At 46.9% G+C, this 20,703-nt stretch overlaps 1 protein-coding gene across 1 annotated transcript; it reads right to left on the reverse strand.

Moving 5' to 3' along the window:
• Positions 1-911: 911 nt before the first annotated feature.
• TRAF1 (TNF receptor associated factor 1) lies at positions 912-14,805 on the reverse strand. Its single transcript, XM_063409716.1, has 11 exons — positions 13,365-14,805; positions 11,914-12,134; positions 11,172-11,256; positions 9,352-9,450; positions 8,447-8,608; positions 6,736-6,807; positions 5,823-5,888; positions 5,215-5,631; positions 4,593-4,770; positions 3,906-4,054; positions 912-2,802 (listed from the first exon to the last, which is right to left on the reverse strand). The coding sequence occupies exons 2-11, from the start codon at positions 12,120-12,122 to the stop codon at positions 2,587-2,589; spliced, it is 1,653 nt and encodes a 550-aa protein (XP_063265786.1). The 5' UTR covers positions 12,123-12,134; positions 13,365-14,805; the 3' UTR covers positions 912-2,586.
• Between the last annotated feature and the right edge of the window lie 5,898 nt (positions 14,806-20,703).

The following is a 20,703-nucleotide window of genomic DNA, read 5'->3' on the forward strand; positions in this document are numbered from 1 at the left end:
TTCAGTCCACCCTGGCTGCAGGAGCATTTTGGCTCTTAGCCAACCTGGCCATTAAACAGAGAGCAAATCCTGCTGATTTTATTCCCTAAAACTCTCCGTGGTTTTTCTGCATCCTTTGATTTGATCCAGATTAAAAAAAACAAACAAACAAAAAAATCACACAGAAATTATTTTCTGGATCAAAGATCTCTTGCTATCTCTCCGATCTCAGCTCCTTTAAATGCCAGCCTCTTCCTTATCGAGACGCTCTTGCGGCTGAAGGTCTGGGAGATGGAGATCCAGCCCGCTCCAGGAGGATCCCCCGGGCCCGGCCGAGGCTCGCAGGGGCAGCCCGAGCTCCTGGAGCCCTTCCCGGGGATGGAAACACCCTTGGAAAAGAACCTCGGCTCCGAGGGGAGGCTGCAAGCACCACCAGAGCAGAGCAGCCCGAGACTGGGCTGCTTTCTGGAAAGGAGGAGCACTGGGCACTGGGTTTTGTGTCTGTGGATTTGATCCACTTTTTTTTTTCTTTTTTTCTTTTTTTTTCTTTTTTTTTTTCTTTTTTTTTTTCTTTTTTTTTTCTTTTTTTCCTTTTTTTTCTTTTTTTTCTTTTTTTTTTGTGGTCTTTTTTTGGTTGCTTTTTTTGGTGGGTTTTTTTTGTGTGTGTGTGTGTTTGTTTGTTTTTTAACTGAGCTCTCTCTGTGGCTCTACTGCAGAGCCCCAGCCAGGCAGGTTGGAGGGAGATGGACACAGAGATGTTCTGGGTGTTTCTGCAGCTCCTGAGCACTCCAAAGGGACCTTCCTTTGCCCAGAAAGAGGGAAAGAAAAAAGCAAGAAGGGAAGAGGAGCACACCCCTGTAACCACCCCCCATCATCACATCTCCAAGGCACTCAGTTCCCTACCTGACAGCAAAAATGACACCAAGCCCTCCTTAAGTTAGTGAGCTTTATTTAGGAAATAAATAAAATCATATGAAAATATGAATGATTGTAATAAATACAGCTTGTCAAAGTGGTGCAGACAGGAAAAGCAAAATAAATTTTAAGGTAAATTATTCCAGTGTGGTGACAGGGGTTGGCACATTGTTGGAAAAATCCCTCTCTGTCCCTGAAAGAACATTTCAAAGATGGAATGGAGGAAAAGACACACAGAATATCCAGTTCCTTCCCAAACAAGCTCTGATAAATATTTGTTTATGGGGTGGGTGTTTTTGAAATGTGATGCTTTATCACAACCAATTATTTTAAAGGCTGTTGCCAAGAGAGAAGTGGGAGATTTTGCACACATCCAGACAGTCCCAAGCTTGTTTTGCTTATAATAAAAATTATCCATTCCTTTCCTCTATTAGAAAACCCCAAAAAAGAATAAAACCATTTCTAGCAGTTACTTGTATTTTAGCATGCAAAAAACCTTAAACATCAGAGCACATTAAGCAAAAAAAAATCAATATTTTTTAAGAAGTCAAGTGCCTTGAAGGTCCAGGAAGTGACTGGACACTAACCCAGACACTGAGGGGGCTTTAACCCCTCTGGCCTTCCCAGATCTCTGGATCCTCAATGGGAAATCCCAAGGGCTCCTGTGGAAATCCTGGAGGTAATTCCCCCGAGGCACAGCGTAACCTGGTCCCTGTCTGCTGAGGCAGCACAGCATCTCCTTAAACAGCACTTAAATAGAGAATAAATAGCAAGAAATAAACCCTGGGGTGAGGGGCTGCAGTGCTGGGCTCCCAGGGTAAAGCACAGAGACCCCCGACCCTGCCTCAGGGGAAGGGGCTGCCCCTGCTCCTGCTGGGGCAGCCAAAATTCCCTGCTGGGAACAGCCAAAATTCCCTTCTGGGAACAGCCAGAATTCCCTGCTGGGAGCAGCCAGAATTCCCTGCTGGGGCAGCCGAAATTCCCTGCTGGGAACAGCCGAAATTCCCTGCTGGGAGCAGCCAAAATTCCCTGCTGGGGCAGCCGAAATTCCCTGCTGGGGCAGCCAGAATTCCCTGTTGGGAACAGCCAGAATTCCCTGTTGGGAACAGCCAGAATTCCCTGCTGGGGCAGCCAGAATTCCCTGTTGGGAACAGCCAGAATTCCCTGTTGGGAACAGCCAGAATTCCCTGCTGGGAGCAGCCAGAATTCCCTGTTGGGAACAGCCAGAATTCCCTGCTGGGGCAGCCAAAATTCCCTGCTGGGGCAGCCAGAATTCCCTGTTGGGAACAGCCAGAATTCCCTGCTGGAGCAGCCAGAATTCCCTGCTGGGAGCAGCCGGGCAGTGCAGCCTGACAGGAGCTCACCCAAAGCTGCCCCTGCCGGGCACTGCCCGAGGATGGGGCAGCTCAGCCCCCCCAGCACCCACCGAGCTGGGAGGAGGAGCAGCCCCTTCTCCAGAGCAGGCTGGGGGTGACAGTGACACCAAACCGTCAGAATTGGCTGCTTTGGGGACACAACCCTGTCCCAGCCGCCCTGGGACACCCCAGGGGATGGCAGCGGGGTCAGGGAGCACAGGCTCAGCTCTGGGGACTTTGTGTGCACACAAATTAACACGAGGGCTCAAAGGGAGGGGATTCTTCTCAAAATCCATTCACATCCACGGTGACGTCCCCAGCCATAATTCAGGGTTTGCTAATTAGTTTCGATGATGCATTTCAGGAAGAGCGTGTCCTCCTTGACGTAGGCGTGCTTGGGGGACTGCAGCTTGGCCAGGGGCAGGAAGGTGGGGCAGCCACTGGCCACGTTCATGTCACCCACCGGCCTCTGGAACGAGGCAGAGCTCAGGTCTGGGCGGAAGGCATCGATCACGTGTTCCCTGTTGTTTTGGTCAAGCAACATAAATGTCACCTGAAAAACAGAACGTGGCAGCGAGGAGTTAGCAGAGTGAAAAATAAATCAGGCAGGGCAGAGGTGGGTGCTCCATTGATAATTAAATGCAAACCCTAATGAATATTTCCAACCTGCAAGGTCAGCTCATGGGAACTCCCAATTAAGTTTTTAAAGCCTTGCTGCCCATAAAACAAAATTAAATTGAATCAAGTAAAGGTTTATTCCTTGGTAAAGAACAGCACAGTCCAAAGTTTTCTCCTCTCTGTCTCTCCTGACAACTTAAGCAGGGTTTGGTTAGAGTCATTACATTTGTTCTGTATTTGTGGTTTGGAATCAGAACAGACAGCTCCGCTGCCTGTGCGCAAATATGTAAAAGACACAACCTAAATATCAGTATAGAATCTCCCCACCTCATTACCCTTTTATTAACTCACTGTTCCATAGCTTGAAATATGAAGTATCTGTAATAATCTTTTAATACAGTGAGGATTAGGAACTTTGATTTCTATTTTTTTGGCTGCTAACCAGCAGTAAAACTATTCCTAGGAAAGGCTTTTGGAATTATTACCCCACAAAGACAAGTGCCAAAGCAGAGATCAGGCCCTGCCATGGTTTCACTGCCTTTAACCATTGTTGCTTCATTATCAGACCACAATTAGAGGAAAAAAATTAGACCAGGATGACATCAGACACGTGTGGCAGCTCTGTAAATGGAACTCTCACCTCACCCTTCTGATGCCTTCAGGCAGCAAATCATAACTCCCTCCTAACAGAAAACTGAGATTATCCGTGTTTAGCAAGAGCCAGGAGAAGATGTGTGTCTGCCTTTATAGCCCAGGTGGGCTAAATTTGGAATACTGGTTGGATATTTGGAATTTGGAATATTGGTTGGAATATTTGGAATATTCCAAATAATTCCCTGCCTGGCAGAGTTTGGAATGTCAGCAGGAGCAGCTCTCCCTGCAAGGGACTCTGCTCAGGGACAAATCATTACCCAGGGCTGCAGGACAGCTCCTCACCTTTGGAAAGGGAGAAGCACTCAAACTCCACAAAACTCAGAAGAAAGAGTCCCCTGGTGCTGACTTTTGTCTGGGATCAGAGGAGGGGAGGTTTCCTCTCACCTTGTGCCTGAAGGGCCACGGGAGCAGAGCGTCGTAGTCTCCTTTCATGACAACGAAGAACAGGGACAGGTGGGTTCCCTTCCCTGTCCCATCCCCGTTCAGGTACACCCTCAGACACACCTTGTAGCCGTATTTTGCAGTGTAGAAAGCTGAAAATCAGAATTCTTCATCAGTAAAGATGGTTTTTTTTGGGGAGAAAAGGCCTAATGTGTGTTCTGGCGTGCAGGGAAGGTAACGTGTGACGTGGTTTGCTCTCACGGAAAGGAGAACAGACAGATCAGCACTGCCTGGAGATCACAGCAATGAAAACCCAGTGGCTGGAATCCTTTCAGTGCCTCAAACCTTGGTGGAAATTATCTGTTGTTAGGTACACAGGTGTGTTTTACCTGATCCAGTACCTTCCCACACGGGGAGGAGCTGCAGCCGGAGCCACGCGGTGCCAGCGGGCACCGAGGGAGGGCTGGCAGGGATGGATCCACTGCAAGCAGCTGTGGTGGGGGGCAGAGAGCAGGATGAGAGCCCAAACTCTCTGGAAAAGCACATCCCAGTGCCCTGGATTACAGATCTCTGCACAAACAGCACCCTGGCTTAAGGAGCTGTTTTAAAGAAGCAGAGTTCTGGAGAAACGGGGCAGGGGGATTCTGAAGGGTGGTGTTTGTGAACACACATCTCCATCCTGTGCCTTACCTGGGGAGTACAGACTGACTGTCCTGCCAGTCACGGAGTCCTGGAGCTTCCTGCCAACCTCTGTGATTTTCCAGAGGAAGATCCCATCGTAGGAGGCTTGCTCAGAGAACAGCAGGCTCTTGTGCAGGCTGCTCAGCCCCGCGTCCTTCTGCGTCAGGCACCGGTGCAGCTCTGCAATCTGGGGAAAAAAGCAGTCCTCAGCCACCCCCCTGCTGCAGGCTGTGCTGCAGGGGTGGCTGAACCCTTCTGGAGTCCTCGTGTTCTGGGAGTTGTGCTTTGATTCCTTTCTAAGTGACAGCGATTTGTCAAAACACACACGGAGATGTTGTTTGGGCCTCCAGGCAAAACGCTGCAACTGCACAGCTCTCCTGCCTGCTCACAGCCTGATCGTGGCAAACTCCAACACTCCAAACCCTCAGGAATATCTCACTGCCTAAATGTGGGTTGAGAGAGCAAATATTAGAGATCCACGTCTGAAAATGCATCAGACAACAGAAGGATCCTGAACTGAACCTTCACAGCTCAAGCTCCTGCCGTGGTCCCCACCCAGCTCCCCTGACCTGTGTCAGGATTTGCTGTCTGCAGAACAAGCACCCAGACAATCCTTGCTGTCGTTTTTTACCTTCAGCTCCAGGCCCCGTATTACGTTCTGGTCCAGTTCACTCTGCCTCCTGAAGGCCAGGATTTCCAGGTTAGAGCTCTCCACCTCCTTATTGAGCACGGCCACGATGTTCTCAAACACGTGCAGCTTGTTTTCCAGCTCAGAAATCACCTTCTCCCTCAGCAGCTGCCGCAGCACAGACCCGTCCCCAGCAACAGCGGAGCCAGGGAAGGAGTCCACGTCTGGATCCCTGCTGAACTCCAGCCCTGCAGGCGCCTGCAGGTCAGGGATGCTTTTTCCTGCACTCTTTGTGCAGCCCTGTGCAGCTCTGGCAGCAGAGCGCAGGGCTCCCTGCAGCTGCCGCATGTGCTGCAGCAGGAGCAGCATGTGTGCCCCCACGGAGGATTTCTCGTGCTCCTTGATCTTCTCTTTGCTCCCCTGGAAGAGACAACGCTGTCAGTGCACCCTCCACGACCTGGGACACACCCAGCAGCTCCCTAGGGGTGGAAAAACTGCAGGGTGCAGCTTTAAATGGCATCAGAAGGGCTGGCTCTGCTGTAAGGGACATTTCCCTGAGGGGAATGTCCCAGCCAGGGTGGAACATTCCTGGAGGGACCAGCTTCACTCACCCTAAATGCACAGCCAACTTCAGAAAAACAGCACCCATCCCTGTGGGCCGAGGATGCAGAGTGGCTCTGTTGAAAGGAAAAAAAAAAAAGATATGCAGAGGAAATAATCAAAATTGAAGGGAAGTCTTTTATTTCCCTGCAAACACCTAAGCCACAGACCCAGCAGATGTAAATAAGGTTCATTCGAGTCAAGGTAAGCTTCCAGTGCCCAGGCAGCTTTGAAAGGGATGGTAAATCAGTGAGGAGTGTGAAGAGTTATTAACTGAAATAAAGCTGCATTGCACTCATCTCTCACCCACCTTTTCCTCTGATGCTGTTTCTGTTTGCACAGGTTTTAAGAGCAGCCTTGCTCTTAAATAACAAGAAAAACACTGAAAAAAAATATCAAGCTGATGTAAATTTGTGCAATGTGAATTTCATTCAGGGTGTTCTGGATTTGGCCAAAGCCCTACTAAAGTTAATCACAGAATTCTTTTTGTTGGAAGGCACCTTAAAGACCATCCAGTCCCAATTAGGCAGGTTTAATCAGTCCCAATTAGGCAGGTTTAATGCACACTGAGGTGTCCCCATCCCAGAGCCCAGAATGACAGGGCACAGCTGTGACAATTCCTCAGAAGATGCTGTAAATAAACAGCACAGCAAAATAAATGAATAATAAATCTGTACAGCACACCCCTGGAAGTGTGGCTCTCACTCCAGGTATGAGAGGAGACAAATGTTTGCCATCTTACAAGGTTAATTGAGAAGATAATTTAGTGAGGGTGATTGTGGGAGCAGGGAAGAGAGGGCTTTGCTGGGATGTAAAGGGCAGCCAGATACCCCTGCTGGATCTGAAGTTGTTGGTTTAACCTTAATGAACAAGTGTTAATTTATTAACTGAAATAAAACTGATTTACACTCATCTTTCACCCACCTTTTCCTCTGATGCTGTTTCTGTTTGCACAGGTTTTTGCTCCTTGCATAAACTGCCTTCACACGAGTGCTCCTGTCATTAAAACAAGAAGGAGAAAGTTCAGTACCTTGTTTAATTATTGAATTAAATGCCACTCCTGGGATATTGGAGACTGTGTACAACATGCAGGTGTTGCCAGGTTCCAACCAAAGTTCTGTGCACACACAAAAATGTGCACTCACATACATGCAGGGACAAGCAGGGGGTTACAGAACAGGAAGCAACAATGGCCAGCAGAACAGGAAATTCAAATATATACAGATAATATATATGAACACCAACAGGTTACAGCACAGGAAACTCCAATATAAATCCAAATTCAAATATAATTCAAATATAAACTCTTCTTGCATTGACCCCAGACACTTAGCTCAATGTGCAGACCCTTCTTGCATCCTGCTCATGAACATTTTGGAGGCTGGAATCCAAATTCTCCACCACGATGTGCTGACACCAAATGCATCACCACTCACAGGAGGCTTCCTGCCCTTTCTGCTTCTAGGATGGGTGAAGTGATCCCTTTGCTATCTGTAATTAACATCTGTAATATCTGTAATAATATCTGTAATATCTGTAATATCTGTAATTAACATCTGTAATATCTGTAATATCTGTAATATTTGTAATATCTGTAATATCTGTATTTAACACTGTCAGCTTTCCCTGCACTCTCTTCAGAGGGGGTGGATTTCATCTCCACAAACTCCTTTGCATACCGGCTCTGAGGTTTCCCTTTCAGTTCTCAGAAATGCAGCCACGGGGTTTTCTCACTCTCTAGCTCATTTTTTAGCACTCTCTTTCTTGCCAATGATCTTATTCATTTCTGCTCTTTTACTCCTTCAGATCAGCAATTCCTTGAGGGGGAGGAGGCACTCTGCTTCAGAGGAGAGTTTATTTAAAAATAGAGAAACACAGAAAAATCACAAGACCTAAAACGGGATGGATAAGGTGAAGAGAGCAAGAGCAGTGCCCAGGATTTTCTGTTTTCCCCCAGAGGGTTGTGGACATGTGGAATAATCAAAATAATCAAAATTCTGAACTCAGTGAGAATTTTTTAAAGCAGATCATGTAAATAAATATTTGCAGCCCTCCTGTCCTGTGGGTCTTTAATCTCCGTGCCCAACTGCAAGGCTGGCAATGATTCTCTTGGAGTCACTTGGACGGAATAATATTCATTGTTTTGAGCAAATAACATAAAAAAACCATAAAGCGAATACGTTTGAATGGGCACTGAGGTATTTGTGGCAGATTCAGAGTGAGATCCTCCTGCTCTGTGGACACTGCTGATAATTTGGAGGTTTATGATCAGATGTAATAGAAATAATTTCTGACAGAATCCTGCCCTACACATCTGTGGGTAGTTCTAGTTTGAATAAACATCAGACACTTTCAAGATCCCTTCTGGGCTTCCCTGCTTTTCCCTTCCCTCACCCAGGGACACATTTTGGGGCAGGAGCTGAACCTGGGCTGCCCAGGGGAGCACTCGGGGGCTTTGTCACCTCTCCAGCAGATCATCACACCCATTAATCCTCCAACACTTGTGTGGAAAAACGATCAAACTCAGGGAAATTCAATATTCCAACGAAATCAGGATGGAAAAACAGCATCACAGATTATTGATAGCATCAATAAAATAATATAATTTATTTATTTGAGAGATAAATGGCCTTACCTGGTGCTGCGAGCTGGGCAGGCTGCGCTGGCACTGCTGGCACACTGTGACATTTTTGACACATCCATTTTCCAGGTGATCTGCCAGCTTCCTCCTCATCACCACCAGCCCACAGCCGGTGTGGCAGGGGATCAGAGCGTATTCACACAGGCTCTGGTGCTCCTGGGGGTACAAAATTATAACAAAATTATAAATCAACCTGTGAAGAGCTGATTCACCTTTATCCATGAACAGTTTTTGTTGTGGCAGCCCAGGGCTCTGATCTGCAATTCTTCTGAGCTTGGGTAAAGTCCCACTGCACCAAGTGACTGAGATCACTGGTGGAAAATTCACCAGCTTTACTGGGTATTTTTGGTGGTTTTTTGTTTGTTTGTTTGTGTTGTGGGGGTTTTCTATGGGTTTTTTGATTTTTTTGGGGGTTTTTTTTGGGGGGGGGGGGTTTGTTGTTGTTTTTTTTTTTGTTGTTTGTTTGTTTGTTTGTTTGTTTGGGGTTTTTTGGGGGGGGTTGGGGTGAGGGTTTTTTTGGTTTTTTGGTGTGTGGTTTGTGTTTGGGGGTGGTTTTGGTTTTTTTTTTGTTTGTTTGTTTTTTGGGGTTTTTTTTGTTAATTATTAATTTAAAAGCAAAACCAAATCCAAACAACTTTTGGTAAATTCAAACACGAGCTTTCCCTTAAACAGTCTCTCTCAAGGCTTTTTGTAAAAACCCAACACAATCCTGGTCCCAGCTCTCTCCCTTGTGTCCATTGCTCGAATTTTCATGGCAGATTGACAAAAATGTTGGTATAAATCACAATACTGACACTGATTCTAATGAATTGCATTAATTTGTGTTTGCTGATATCCTGCTTTCGTTGCCTCTCTGTCCCCATTCCACATTAATCTGAATAAACTCTCTTTAAACATACTTCAAAATCTTTCATGATGCCAGACCAGCTGCATCCAAGGGTCACACAGTGGACTCTGAGTTCAGAAATCTCTTTATTGATGGCAGCATCACCAAAAGCCTGCAAAGAAAACAAAGTAAGGAAAAAAAAAACATTGGTGAGAAAGAACTTTGGGATGCATCCTCGGAATAGGAATGTGGTGGCAAAAATCTACGCCTTGACAAATCTTTAATTTTTTAAAAAATTACTGTATTGCATAAGACCCTGTGACTTGGCTAGTTAATCTTAGTGCAGTAGAAGCCCAAATAATTATTAAATCATTTATTTCTTAGCACTCAAAAATAATCTATTTGACACGATAATAATTTACTGAAAATAAGCCCTGCCAACTTCAGCCCTTACTTTATTTTTATTTTTTTTTTTCCATGGGAGCCTGAAATATTTCACATGCAGGGAATGTGCTGACAGGACCCTGACTGTGGGGTCCCTTAATGAAGGCACTTAATTATCAGGGTCATTAACAGCTCCTAAATGTGCTGCAGAGGAGATTTGAGGGTCTGCACTGCTCAGATCTGGGCTGTTCCCATTTAGCAGACACTAAAAAAAACCCACGAACCAGATGGGAGAGAGGTTTGTGCTTTGCACGCCGTAGATTTTGGTGTTATTTAAACGTGAGGAGTTGTACCGTTGTTATGTAATTATGAAATGCTGCACACTTCAATATTTCATCTGAAATAGGTGTCCTGGCACAAGAGGAAGCCCTGCCACAGTCAAAGGCATTTTTGGAGGTCTGGAGGTGAGTCCAGTGCAGAGAAATTCAGATTTCACATGGAATAACACAGAGCAAGGCCTGGGAGGGAAAAGCTTTACAAAGAGAGTTGGGAAAGGATCTCCAAACAACGCCCACGTTCCAAAGCTCCTGAAAATCTACCCAGAGTTTGTCGGGAGGGATTTACACAGGCAGATCCTGCTCCCTCCCTGCAGCCTGCACACAGCAGGAAAAAGGAATTTCCTGCAGCCCCGAGTGGGGTCTGCTCACAACAGCCCACCCAGAAATCCCAGAGCAGAGAAACCCCAAAGCACAGCGAGCTCACAAGGGCTCAGCTGCACCCATCCGTGCAGGAAATCTGTTATTGGGAAATTATTGCAGAATTGAGGATTATTATTTATTTTCCTGGGATATTACCAAATTCAGCATCAGAAGCAGATTCATTATTTTGCTGCTTCCCAAGCTTTGGCTTTTATGCCACTGTCAGCTGCCTGTTTGTTTTCACTTCTCCCTAAAAAAATCTAGACAAATGATGTGTCTGGTGATATCCCTCTAATCAGAGAGGAGGGGGAAAGGCAGGCTGGGATTTTTGTGTGTTTGGGATACAGAACAGCAATTTGCCTGGAAAATCACACAAGAAGAGATCAGGGCCATTAAATTACAGATGGAACGTTTGCCAGGGCGCAGTTTGTATCAATTATTGTGTTCAGCTTCATGCTTGAAGGGTACAAGAAACCATGAGGTTGGAAAATCCATCTAAATACTTCCTGAGGTTAATAAGTAACAGCTAAGACGTATTATTACAAGTAGGAAAGCACCAGTTACTTTGAGACAATAAAAAGATAATCATAAGGAAGAGTTCGGGGTTTTACATTGCAGAACCTGGATTTGGAAAGTCCTGGGGCTGCCATTACACTTTTTAAAATCTGGGAAATCCAGATTAAAGCCCAAGTTAAAATGTGTAACTATCAGCTGCTATTGCATTTTATATTATTCCCTTCAGAACTCCAGTCCAATGAGGACTACAGAGAATGGTTAGTGATAAATTAATGATCTGTGAACTACAACTTACCCTTTCCTCTGCCAACAGGCTTTCCTCACCTAAAGTGTTGGGATCCTCCTCTTTACATTTCTGGCAAATTGCGTTTTTATTGTTTCTGGTAAAGAGAAAGAAGAATTCAATAACAATCCATTGGTGCACTGCAGTTTAGGAGGTCTTTGTGTAGGCACTGACACAAATATAACCAGGAAAATTGTGATTTCCACTCAGAATCCATAGTCCTTGTTCACAGAGGGCCAATTCTTGAACACACTGATGTCAAAAAAGTTTTGCTCTTCTGTTCTCCAAGACCAGGACTGTGCCCATTAATTTTATCTGTATTTCAGTAAAATAAGGGCAGCCTGAACCATAAATAGGAATAAAGATGGAAAGCTATTTATCCCATGAATGATTAAAAATTCCAAGTAGGAAAGAGAATGTGAAAACTAAAGTATTTTAAAGCACAGAAAATGCCCATTTTGCCCAGACAGATACAGACATAGATGACATTATATTTACCAAAACCCCATAACATCCCTTCTCAAAGGGCTGTGAAGTGCCATGGAAGGGTTAAGCCAGCCTCGGACCAGTTCTCCAAGGTTAAATCAGAATTATTACACCTCAGACAGAAAAACCCTGCCAGGCCCGAGGCTTCCATGGTGGAAACAAGGAGGAGGCAGGGAACATCCTGCAATCCAGCATGGAAAATCCTTGCAGGCAGGAAAATTTCAGCCACAGAGCTGTCCCTGAGCCGCTGGCAGTGCCCAGCACGTACCGAAGGATCCAGGCGAGGCAGGCAGAGCAGTACCTGTGCCCACACAGCGTCTGCAGGGCTTTCTTCAGGACGTTGTTGCAGTTGCTGCACAGGAATTTCTGGCCCGGCGCGTCCTCGCAGATGCTGGGGGGGTACCCGAAGGGAAACTCGTTCTCGTCAGGGAAGGAGCCAGGGGTGTCCCGCAGGCTCCTGGGGGTGTTCTCAGCCATCTGCAGCGAGCACTGCCCGGAGAGGATAAAATCCAGGTGTTCAAAGAGGGCACAGGGTGTGAGAGAGGCAGCAGAGCCCTCCAGCAGCCCCTGGGTTCGCCTGGGTCTGCAGTGACCAAATGTCACCGCGGGGTTTGACCTGGCACCAGCAGGAAATTACTGTGCACCTTTAAAATTTCCCTCAAACACAACACGAAAATAGGCAGTGTCCTGGAAAGGGGGAGTTGGGGTTTTCTCTCAAGGGTTTTTAGCTTGCAGAAGGATGAGCTACAGCCCCGTCAGCCCTCATCACACAGAGCTGCTTCTGCAGAGTAAATCCCCAACCACATTCAATTCTCTGCAGCCAAAATCTCTGATTTCATTTCATAGACACAGAAACTGAGCAGCTGGTGTGTTTGTGACTTTCCCAAAGTCATAAAACTGGTGGTGAAGTGACAAAGGGAATCCCAGGTCCCCAGGCCCTCCTGGAGCCACAACACATTCAGTGTGGTCTGCTCAATAAGAGCTGTGCAGTGGGATACCTTTGGAAATACATCCAAAACAGATCCTGGTGTCTCTTGGAAAGCCCAAGGAAGGTTTTCACGCAGGGAACTGGTGCGGTTTGATTATAATAATCCCTTCACAAAGACTTTTTTTTTTTTCCAGTAACAGTACTGACACAGCATAACCTGTCTCGGTATTACCAGTATTACCAGCAGTCACGCTGACTAAGAAATGTGCAAATGAATGAACGCGGGCTGCCGTGGGCAGGCCGGGCTGGCGGTGTGGATGTGGGCAGGGCACACCCCGGGCTGGAGACTCCGCTCTGGGAACCGCCAGCGTTTTCCATGGCCTGGCTTGGGCAGCTCCCATGGCAGCCCAGCAGTGACCGCAGGGGCCGCCCGGCCTCCAGAGCCCCAAATTGACCCGGTAACACAAACGGAATGGACGCGAAGGTGTCGCGGGTGGGTGCGGGGGCAGCCGAGCCTCCCCCCGGCCCGGCCCGGCCCCAGGGCACCGCCCGCGGAGCGCAGCCCCGGCCCGGAGCGCTCCCACCCCGGCTCGGGGGTCTCTCCACCCATCCCGGCTCGGGGGTCGGAGAGCGGCCAGAACCCTCCGGGGCTGCCGGGGCGCGGTTCGGGGACCGGGCCCGTGTGCCCGGGGGCGGCGGGCGGTTCTCCGCAGCGGGGCCCGCTCCCCTCCATCCCTCCGTTCCTCTCCGTCCCTCCCTCTCCCCTCCGTGCATCCCCGCCTCTCCCGTACCTGAGCGCGGGTACCGGATCCCCGCGGGTACCGGAGCTGCTGCCGCCCGCTCGCCCGGGTTTGGGCGATGCTGCCTCGCTCCGGCCGGGAGGAGCGGGGAGCCCGAGCCCGCCCCGGGGCTGGCGGCAGCGGGGCTTCCCCTGCTCGGGGCACCGGCGCCGTGCCGGGCCGCAGGCACGGGGAATCGACCGAGGAAAAGCCCCGCGCAGCAAATTCCCCCTGAAACGGAGAATCTGGCGGCCGGTTCCCGAAAGCGGAGCGCTGCTGGGCCTGCCATGCTCACCGGGGACTCAGACAGAAACTCCGGGCGGCCACAGCGCCAACACCGCCCGCACATCCCGGGGTGGGGGACAGCCCCTGCCCCGGCCCGGGAGCCTCGCCCCGCTCTGCAGCCTCCGGGAAAGCTCGGCGGGGCAGCCCGGCCCTGCCTCAGCCCGGGGAGCACCGCAGGAGCTCAGCGATGCCTGCAAAGCCTTCCTGGAGAGCAGCAAAGATTCCACAGAGCCGGGTGTCATTATGGGCACAAGGTCCTGTTCACCCCTGCCACGGCTCACGGTGCTGCCCCCCTCTCCGGTTGTGACAGGGATTCAGTGAAAAAAGGAGCTGCACATGCAAATCTGCCCGCTCTTCCTCGGGGGGAATGTCCCTGGGGCGAGGCCCTGCTCGGAATTAAAAATCCAGAGCAGAGGGGTTTCTCTGGTGCCTCAGTGGGGTGAATCTCTGCCCTGAGAGCAGCCGCGGGTACCTGAGGTAGCTGCTGAGGGATTTGTTGTGTTTTGTGCAGGGTTTGCCTCACGTCTGGCACCTTCCCGTGCTGGGTGTGCACAGACAGACAGACAGACAGACAGGACAGACACCCCGGCTCCCTTCCCTCCCCTCCGAGCTGAGCTCCTGCTCTCCCGTGGGTGCTGATCTGCCCTGGATCTGCAGTTCAGAACCCCCAGCCATGAGGAAGGTGTGACACAGCCCAGGGAGGCCTTGGCCTGAGCCATTTGCTCTCATCTGGGTCATTAAAATCCATCCTAAATTAATCCAGCCCAGGCAGCTTTTGCCAGGATGCGAGTTAAAATCTCTTCCAGAAACTAAAAGAATTATGGATGTGCTTTTTGAAAAAAACCTAAAAGAATTCTGGATGTGTTTTTTTAAATTTTGGAGTATAAAGAGGTGAAATATGTTAATTTTAGAATGACCAATGTTACAACACAGGGTCAAGTTCAGGGATGAAGTGGCAGCTCCACCTCTTCCCCGTGCCCTTAACTCACTCCTTGTCTCTTGCTTTGAGACTTGTTGAAAGTTTCTGTGATTCTGTTACACCTCTGTCTCCAAAGGTGCCAAATTACAAAAAGAAACTAAAGATAAGGTTTTGGTACTTTCCAAACTAGAGAGATTTCCTGTGGTGAATTTCCCCCATATGAGATCAGTTAACTGAAAACAGGATGTGGCTCAGAGAGAGATTAAAATTTGAAGTTTAACTTTGCTGTAGAGCCATTCCAGCAGTGCTCAGCATTGCAGGGCACTGTGTTACTATGTAAGGGGAGTGACTATTTTATATCCCAATATAAAAGGAAAAAGTGTGTAAGGGAATATATTCATATATTTAATATCACCCTTTTAAAATGAGCCAAGGTCTTGAGACTTTTAATGCTACAAATTTCATAGGACGTGGAAAATGGAATTTAGGCTCAGATGCTCTGGGTTTTAAAGACTGTAGTCAAAAGGAGAATTGCATTTCAGAGAGATGTTTAAGACAGGAATGTCTCCTTCTATGAAAACGTGATTTTCAATTAGTATAAATTAGCTGGAAATGTGCACTTGTTCTAGGAAAACCTGAAGAATGGGTAAAACACAGGAAGGAAACTTTGCTAGCAAAAGCAAATGCAGTGCCCATGAGATTCAGTACTTCCAGGAACTGGAGCTCAGAGCTTCAAGTCAGGATGAAGGAGTTCTGTAACTTCCACACTATTGCTGATTTTCTGAATGGGACAGAGAGTCTGTGAGGTTCCATCAATTCAAGATTGGAAAAAGAAGAATCATCAAATGTGATTATTGTTATCCTCAGCAAACTCAACAGCTTTGCCACAATTCAATCTCATCTCTAACAAAACCTTTTTACGTGTTTCAGTTTTATCTGTCTGTGCCTACTACCAGTTGTAGCTCTGCTTTGTTGTGATACCCAAGGGACCCAAACTCTTATTACAAGAGCAGGAAAGTTTCCCACCAAGTTTCCTAAGAGCTGGACTGTAACCCTCAGAGAGACATCAGGAATCAATTTTCTTTTCCTCACCCCTGCTCTGCCTCAGGATTTTTCCCAGATCGTGTTCTCTGTAAGGCAGTGTCATCCTAGGAATTTTTTCCTCCGAGGAATAGATATTCTGGAGCACCTCTTCAGCATTTGACAGGAGAAAAGCACCCCAAAATAGACACTTTTGAAATAAATCTATCTATCTGTCTGTCTGTCTGTGTGGTTTACTTCAGTCACTCACAGCAGTTTCCACAAGCCAAGCCATAGAACCACCCTGAAGAGCAGAGAGAAAAATGAAAGTGTTTCTATCACAGTGGCCTTGATGGTTTCCTACCAAACAAGAATATTTCAGAGCAACTCATTGAGAGATTTCTGAGGCTGCCCCCGAGTTCAGGCCACCAGGCAGATCCTCCTCACACCAGGAGCCTGCTGGTGGTCCCGTGCCTCAGGCAGTGCCCCCAGAGCAGAACAGACGTGGGCTGCAATGTGTGAGCCCAGCACGGACCAGTCCGTGCCAGTTCTCCCAGTCAGAGCTCAGCTCCCCGGCCACATGAAGGGGTTTTGCTGTGCTTGTGGTTGTGCTTCTGTTTCTCTTAACGTGAGCTAAGCTGGAAAATTCTGAGCTGCTTCTTTCCATTCTTAATGCTTTGGAGAGGACTCTGGGAACGGGAGCTGTGCCCACAGGGACGCCTGCCAAGACACTCTTCCAAAGCTCTGGATATGACATGAAAAAACAAGTTCACATTCAGTATCTTTTGACTCTAAACCAGCTGGGGAAATGTGGGTATTCTATTGATTGACTGGGGCTAATTAGTGGAAACAGAAAAAGGAAACATCAGATTTATTTAATATCTTCATTAATTCTCATAAACGACAAGAACTAAGGGGAAAGGGAAGGTTATGGCAAATCTCCTTTAACCCTTTCAGAAGTCGCTCATTTTGCTAATAACAGTGAAATAAAAAAGATGTTTAGAAGATGTTTTCCACATGTTAGAAGCAGAAAGAGGCTGACTCTGCACCAACTTGCATCTCTCTTCCACTGAGCCCATAATTCCCTTTGCTACTGCAGAGTGACTAACAGCATCAGCTTTCCAAGAGGAATTTTCAGTGTGATTCACAACCCTGAGTAATTTCCACACCACCAGTGACATGTCTATTTGTACCTGTATTTTATGGGCTACACACCCAGGGAACACAGAGACTCTAAGTCTTATCTGAGGTTTCACAAAGGGAAAACAAAATTCTTTTTATAGGTGTTGTAAAGGAAAAACAAAGCCCTCAGCAAAACACTGCTACAGTAAGAAGGAAAACTCCTGAGTGTTCACAAAGCGAGATGTTTTGAAGGAGGATTCTCAAGGAGAAAGGAAAATAAATTTTAAGCATAGGAGGAGCCTGAATTGAAAATTACAGTTGGAAGTGTGCAAAGCAGGTAAAAGAATAACAGGCCTACATTCTGAATAGGGGAAACAGGGAAGTGTTTAAAGTTCTGAATAAAAAGAGCTCAAACCTCTTGGCAGCTGTGGAAATGATGGGACTCCAAAAACCCAAAATCCCAGAGATGTTCCCAGAGATGTTCCCAGAGATGTTCCCAGAGATGTTCCCAGCAGTGCCCTTGGAATCCAGCCACGGAAACAAAACTTGCAGCTCCACGTGAATCACAAATTTGGTGTAGGAACCCCAAAGGCAGCGAGGGAGGCACTGGGAATGCTCCCACCTGCCCAGGGTCAGGACCAGTGGAAGGAGCCAAACCCAGCCTGGCTTTGGAGGGCAGCAGAGCTCGGGGTTCCTCAGGGCAAGACATGGACTGGAAGGAAACACAGAATTTCCCAAATCTGGTTCTCCAAAGTCACATCCAGCTGTTTTTCTTATCAAGAATATCTTGTTTCAAAGCCCAGGGACTCTCCTGGGAAGTGTTTCTGGGCTGGGACTAATCCCAGTTCAGGACTGGGCACAGGATCAGGGCACAGGGCAGGGGATACACAGGAGCTCGTGCAGGTTTAGATACACCCCCCAATTTCTGGTATAAATCCATGAAATCCTGCTAAATCATGCCACAGATTAATTTAATCCTTCATGGTTCCATAGGAACCTTTTGATTCCACCTTGTCTTTGAGATTCCTGACCAAAACAGAAGCTTAGGAAAAAAGCCCACCCTTTAATATTACATAGATTGGTGACTCCAAACTGCTGGAATTCACTGCTGCAGGAAATGAATGCCCATTTCTACCTCCCTGTCAGAGCCTGGGGATGAATATTCTCTAGGACCTTACAGCAGAAGGTTTTAATGGAAATTTTTATGATTTAGGCAGTGAAAATGACATTTTTATGGCACGCTGCTTTTTATAAATAATGAAGGAAACCTGGCTAATTAGACCCTGGCAGAGAGACACAACCCAGCCATGCAGTAAAGGAGTGACTTCAGCCACAGCTCTGTCACCAACACCTCAGGTCATGTCTAAATATTGCAAATCACCTTTCAGCAGGCACAAACTGGCACCAGTTTGTGCCATCTCCTCCAGTGGGGACGGGTGAGGAGTTCCTGATGTATTTCCCCTTTGAAAAGTAATTTTCCCATTGGTTCTTTTGTGCTGCAGTTGAAGAAATCTCGTTATCTGCAGATGCAGGTATGAACTGCAGGTTCTCCAAAATAATTTAATGACACTGATTTGTTTTAGTTGAGGATGGTACAAACTGCAGGGAGCACAGAACTGGAAGGAATCTGCTGCTGGGGCTCCCCTTGTAAACCAAATTAGACAATTCAGGGCTGTATCAGGGCTCCTTGGAAGCAGCCTCAGAGCACTGAACCCAGCTCAGAACCTCTGTGTGCTCTGGAGTCCTTTAAACTGGCACCAGTGGGGCTGCTGCCCTCAAGGGAAAATAGATTTTTCCACTGTAAATCCCAATTTTGGGGGTTTAATATCTCAGCCGATTTAAAGTGCGTCAAATATAACTTTTTGTTTACTTTGCTTGTAAAAGGAATCGCCCCTTTTAGCTGTCAAGTAGCAAATAAACAAAGGAACTATAGTCTGAGCCACAGCACCTCAGGAATAATCTGCATTTCGTGACTCCTAGCTCCAAATGTGGGTAAATATAACCATTTTATAAATAACCCCCTGTGTGCAACAAATATTTCCTGGGATAGAAAAGAAAGGGTTGAATGGAGCAAGCTTTACTCAGGATTTCTCTGCTATTGTTTTCTCCACTTGAATGTTCTTTTTATGAGAGTTGTGGTGCTTAATCCAGTTTAGTATTTTCCAGGAAATCAGTTGCTGCTTAAACATGTATCCAAATTCCAAGTTCATTCAGAACTCGAAAAGCAAAATTTAACACAAGGGCTGGAATTCTGTAATGATCCAGCAACTGGCAAAACCAAACTCCTGGTTCCCAGGAGAACGAAAGAGCCAAACACAAATATTTCCCCTAATAAGAGATGAAAACATTATTAAATATCCCCAAAATTGAAAGTATATGTAACTCCTCTAAGGTGGGTGTTTTACTGGAAAATGACTGACAGCCATGCTAAACTTCTGTGTGTTCTGATGTAAGAATTCAGAGGAGATTAAGAACACATTTTGCTGGGAGACACGTCTCAACATTAACATTTGCACAAACTCAAAATGGGCCTCTCTGGGCAGGGTCGAGTGAGACAACCCACCATGGATGCACACCAAATAATTTTAACCATTAAAAGAGTTCTGAACTTGAAAGGAATCTTAGAAAGGATTTTATTCAAGGGTTTTGTATTGCTCCACCTGTTTACTCAGAAGAGAGACTGTCCCCACACTGCTGTGCAAACAGGGAACAGAATTTGGGTGTGATATTCTGGCTTTGCATTGCCCTGATGCACTGAACAAACTCACTGTGATGAGGTGAACATTTCTCCCACTCCAAATCATTTCAGATGAGAGTGGAGCATGGTAACAAAATCAAAATTATGTGGTAACTTGGACTTGCACCCTCCCAGCCCATGGGAGCATTCTTCTCTTCCACCTAGAATTTAATATATGTCTTGTGGTCAGAGGGAATTATGGCAGTCACTATGGAGGAATTCAGAAAGATTTACCAGTCCTCTTCTAAATTTGTGGGGTATTCCTAATTCCACACCATTTTTGACAGAGCACTCCCCTCAGTAAAACCACCTAGGGCTTGTGGCACGTCCTGAAAGATTCTGCACACAGAATCCCTCATTCCTTGCCTGGGGAACAATGGCCAGAGAAAGGCACCCTTTGGCTCTCTCCCTGAATTAGTCACAGCTCTCTGGCACAGCCCAGCAGCTTTCAAAGTGTGAGTTCCACGTGTCACTGTGCACAACAGGCTGGAATTTGGGCTATTCAAGCCACTCACCAGCCTGGGTCACTGAGAATAATTTCTGGTTGCAATGAGAAGAGAAATTAGGTCATTTTGTGATGCTTAGCTGTCTAAAAACCAGTAAAATACAAATGGGAATGTACAGAAATAGATATTTTTAAAAGAGCTAAAGGGTAACACGGTATCAACCCTCAGATTTGTTATAATCTCTGGAATTCAACCAAACTCAACTGTGCCAAGAGCATCCAGGGAGAATCACATTTGAATGGCATCTGCTGAGTTTCCTTATTCAAAGGGAAATACAAGAAAAAGGAATAAAAATACGATGCCCAAACATATTTAATTGCCTTTAGAGGGTGCTGCACTCAGAGATTATCTGTGCAGGCAAGGTCAGTCACCCATTTTCTGGGAGAGGTGGGGACAAACGTGGAGCCCTCATCTCTGGGGCCACCTCTAGCAGAAAACCTGGGAACCCTGCAGCAGTGGGACAGAGAAATGCAAGTTTTTCTGGCAGAGCTGCAGCTGCTGGCCGGAGATTCAAAGGCTGGAACATTTGGAGCCCTGCACATCACAGACATAAACAAGCAAGGAACAGAAAAAACACTGTGTACGATTGCGAGGGAAAAGCGCCGCTCCGGTGTCCAGAATCCACAGCAAGCTTGGAAGGACAGAGTGTGCTTTGAAATAATTTCCATTTCATAACGCAGATGAGTCACCTAAGCAGAGATTATTCCAAGAATTTCCATGTTTGCTGGGATTAATCCTGTTTGGTGCCTCAGGACCCTCTGA

This window comes from Prinia subflava, chromosome 12 (assembly GCF_021018805.1).
Source record: "Prinia subflava isolate CZ2003 ecotype Zambia chromosome 12, Cam_Psub_1.2, whole genome shotgun sequence".
Taxonomy (NCBI): domain Eukaryota; kingdom Metazoa; phylum Chordata; class Aves; order Passeriformes; family Cisticolidae; genus Prinia; species Prinia subflava.

What these genes read in the sequence shown, in the direction of transcription:
- TRAF1 (XM_063409716.1), bottom strand. Translation starts at nt 12,122, where the DNA reads ATGGCTGAGAACACCCCCAGGAGCCTGCGGGACACCCCTGGCTCCTTC. An exon ending in TGCCCAGCTCGCAGCACCAG is followed by an intron (nt 6,808 to 8,446) that starts GTAAGGCCATTT and finishes TTTTAATGACAG; the next exon opens with GAGCACTCGTGTGAAGGCAG. An exon ending in TACGGGGCCTGGAGCTGAAG is followed by an intron (nt 4,771 to 5,214) that starts GTAAAAAACGAC and finishes TTTTTTCCCCAG; the next exon opens with ATTGCAGAGCTGCACCGGTG.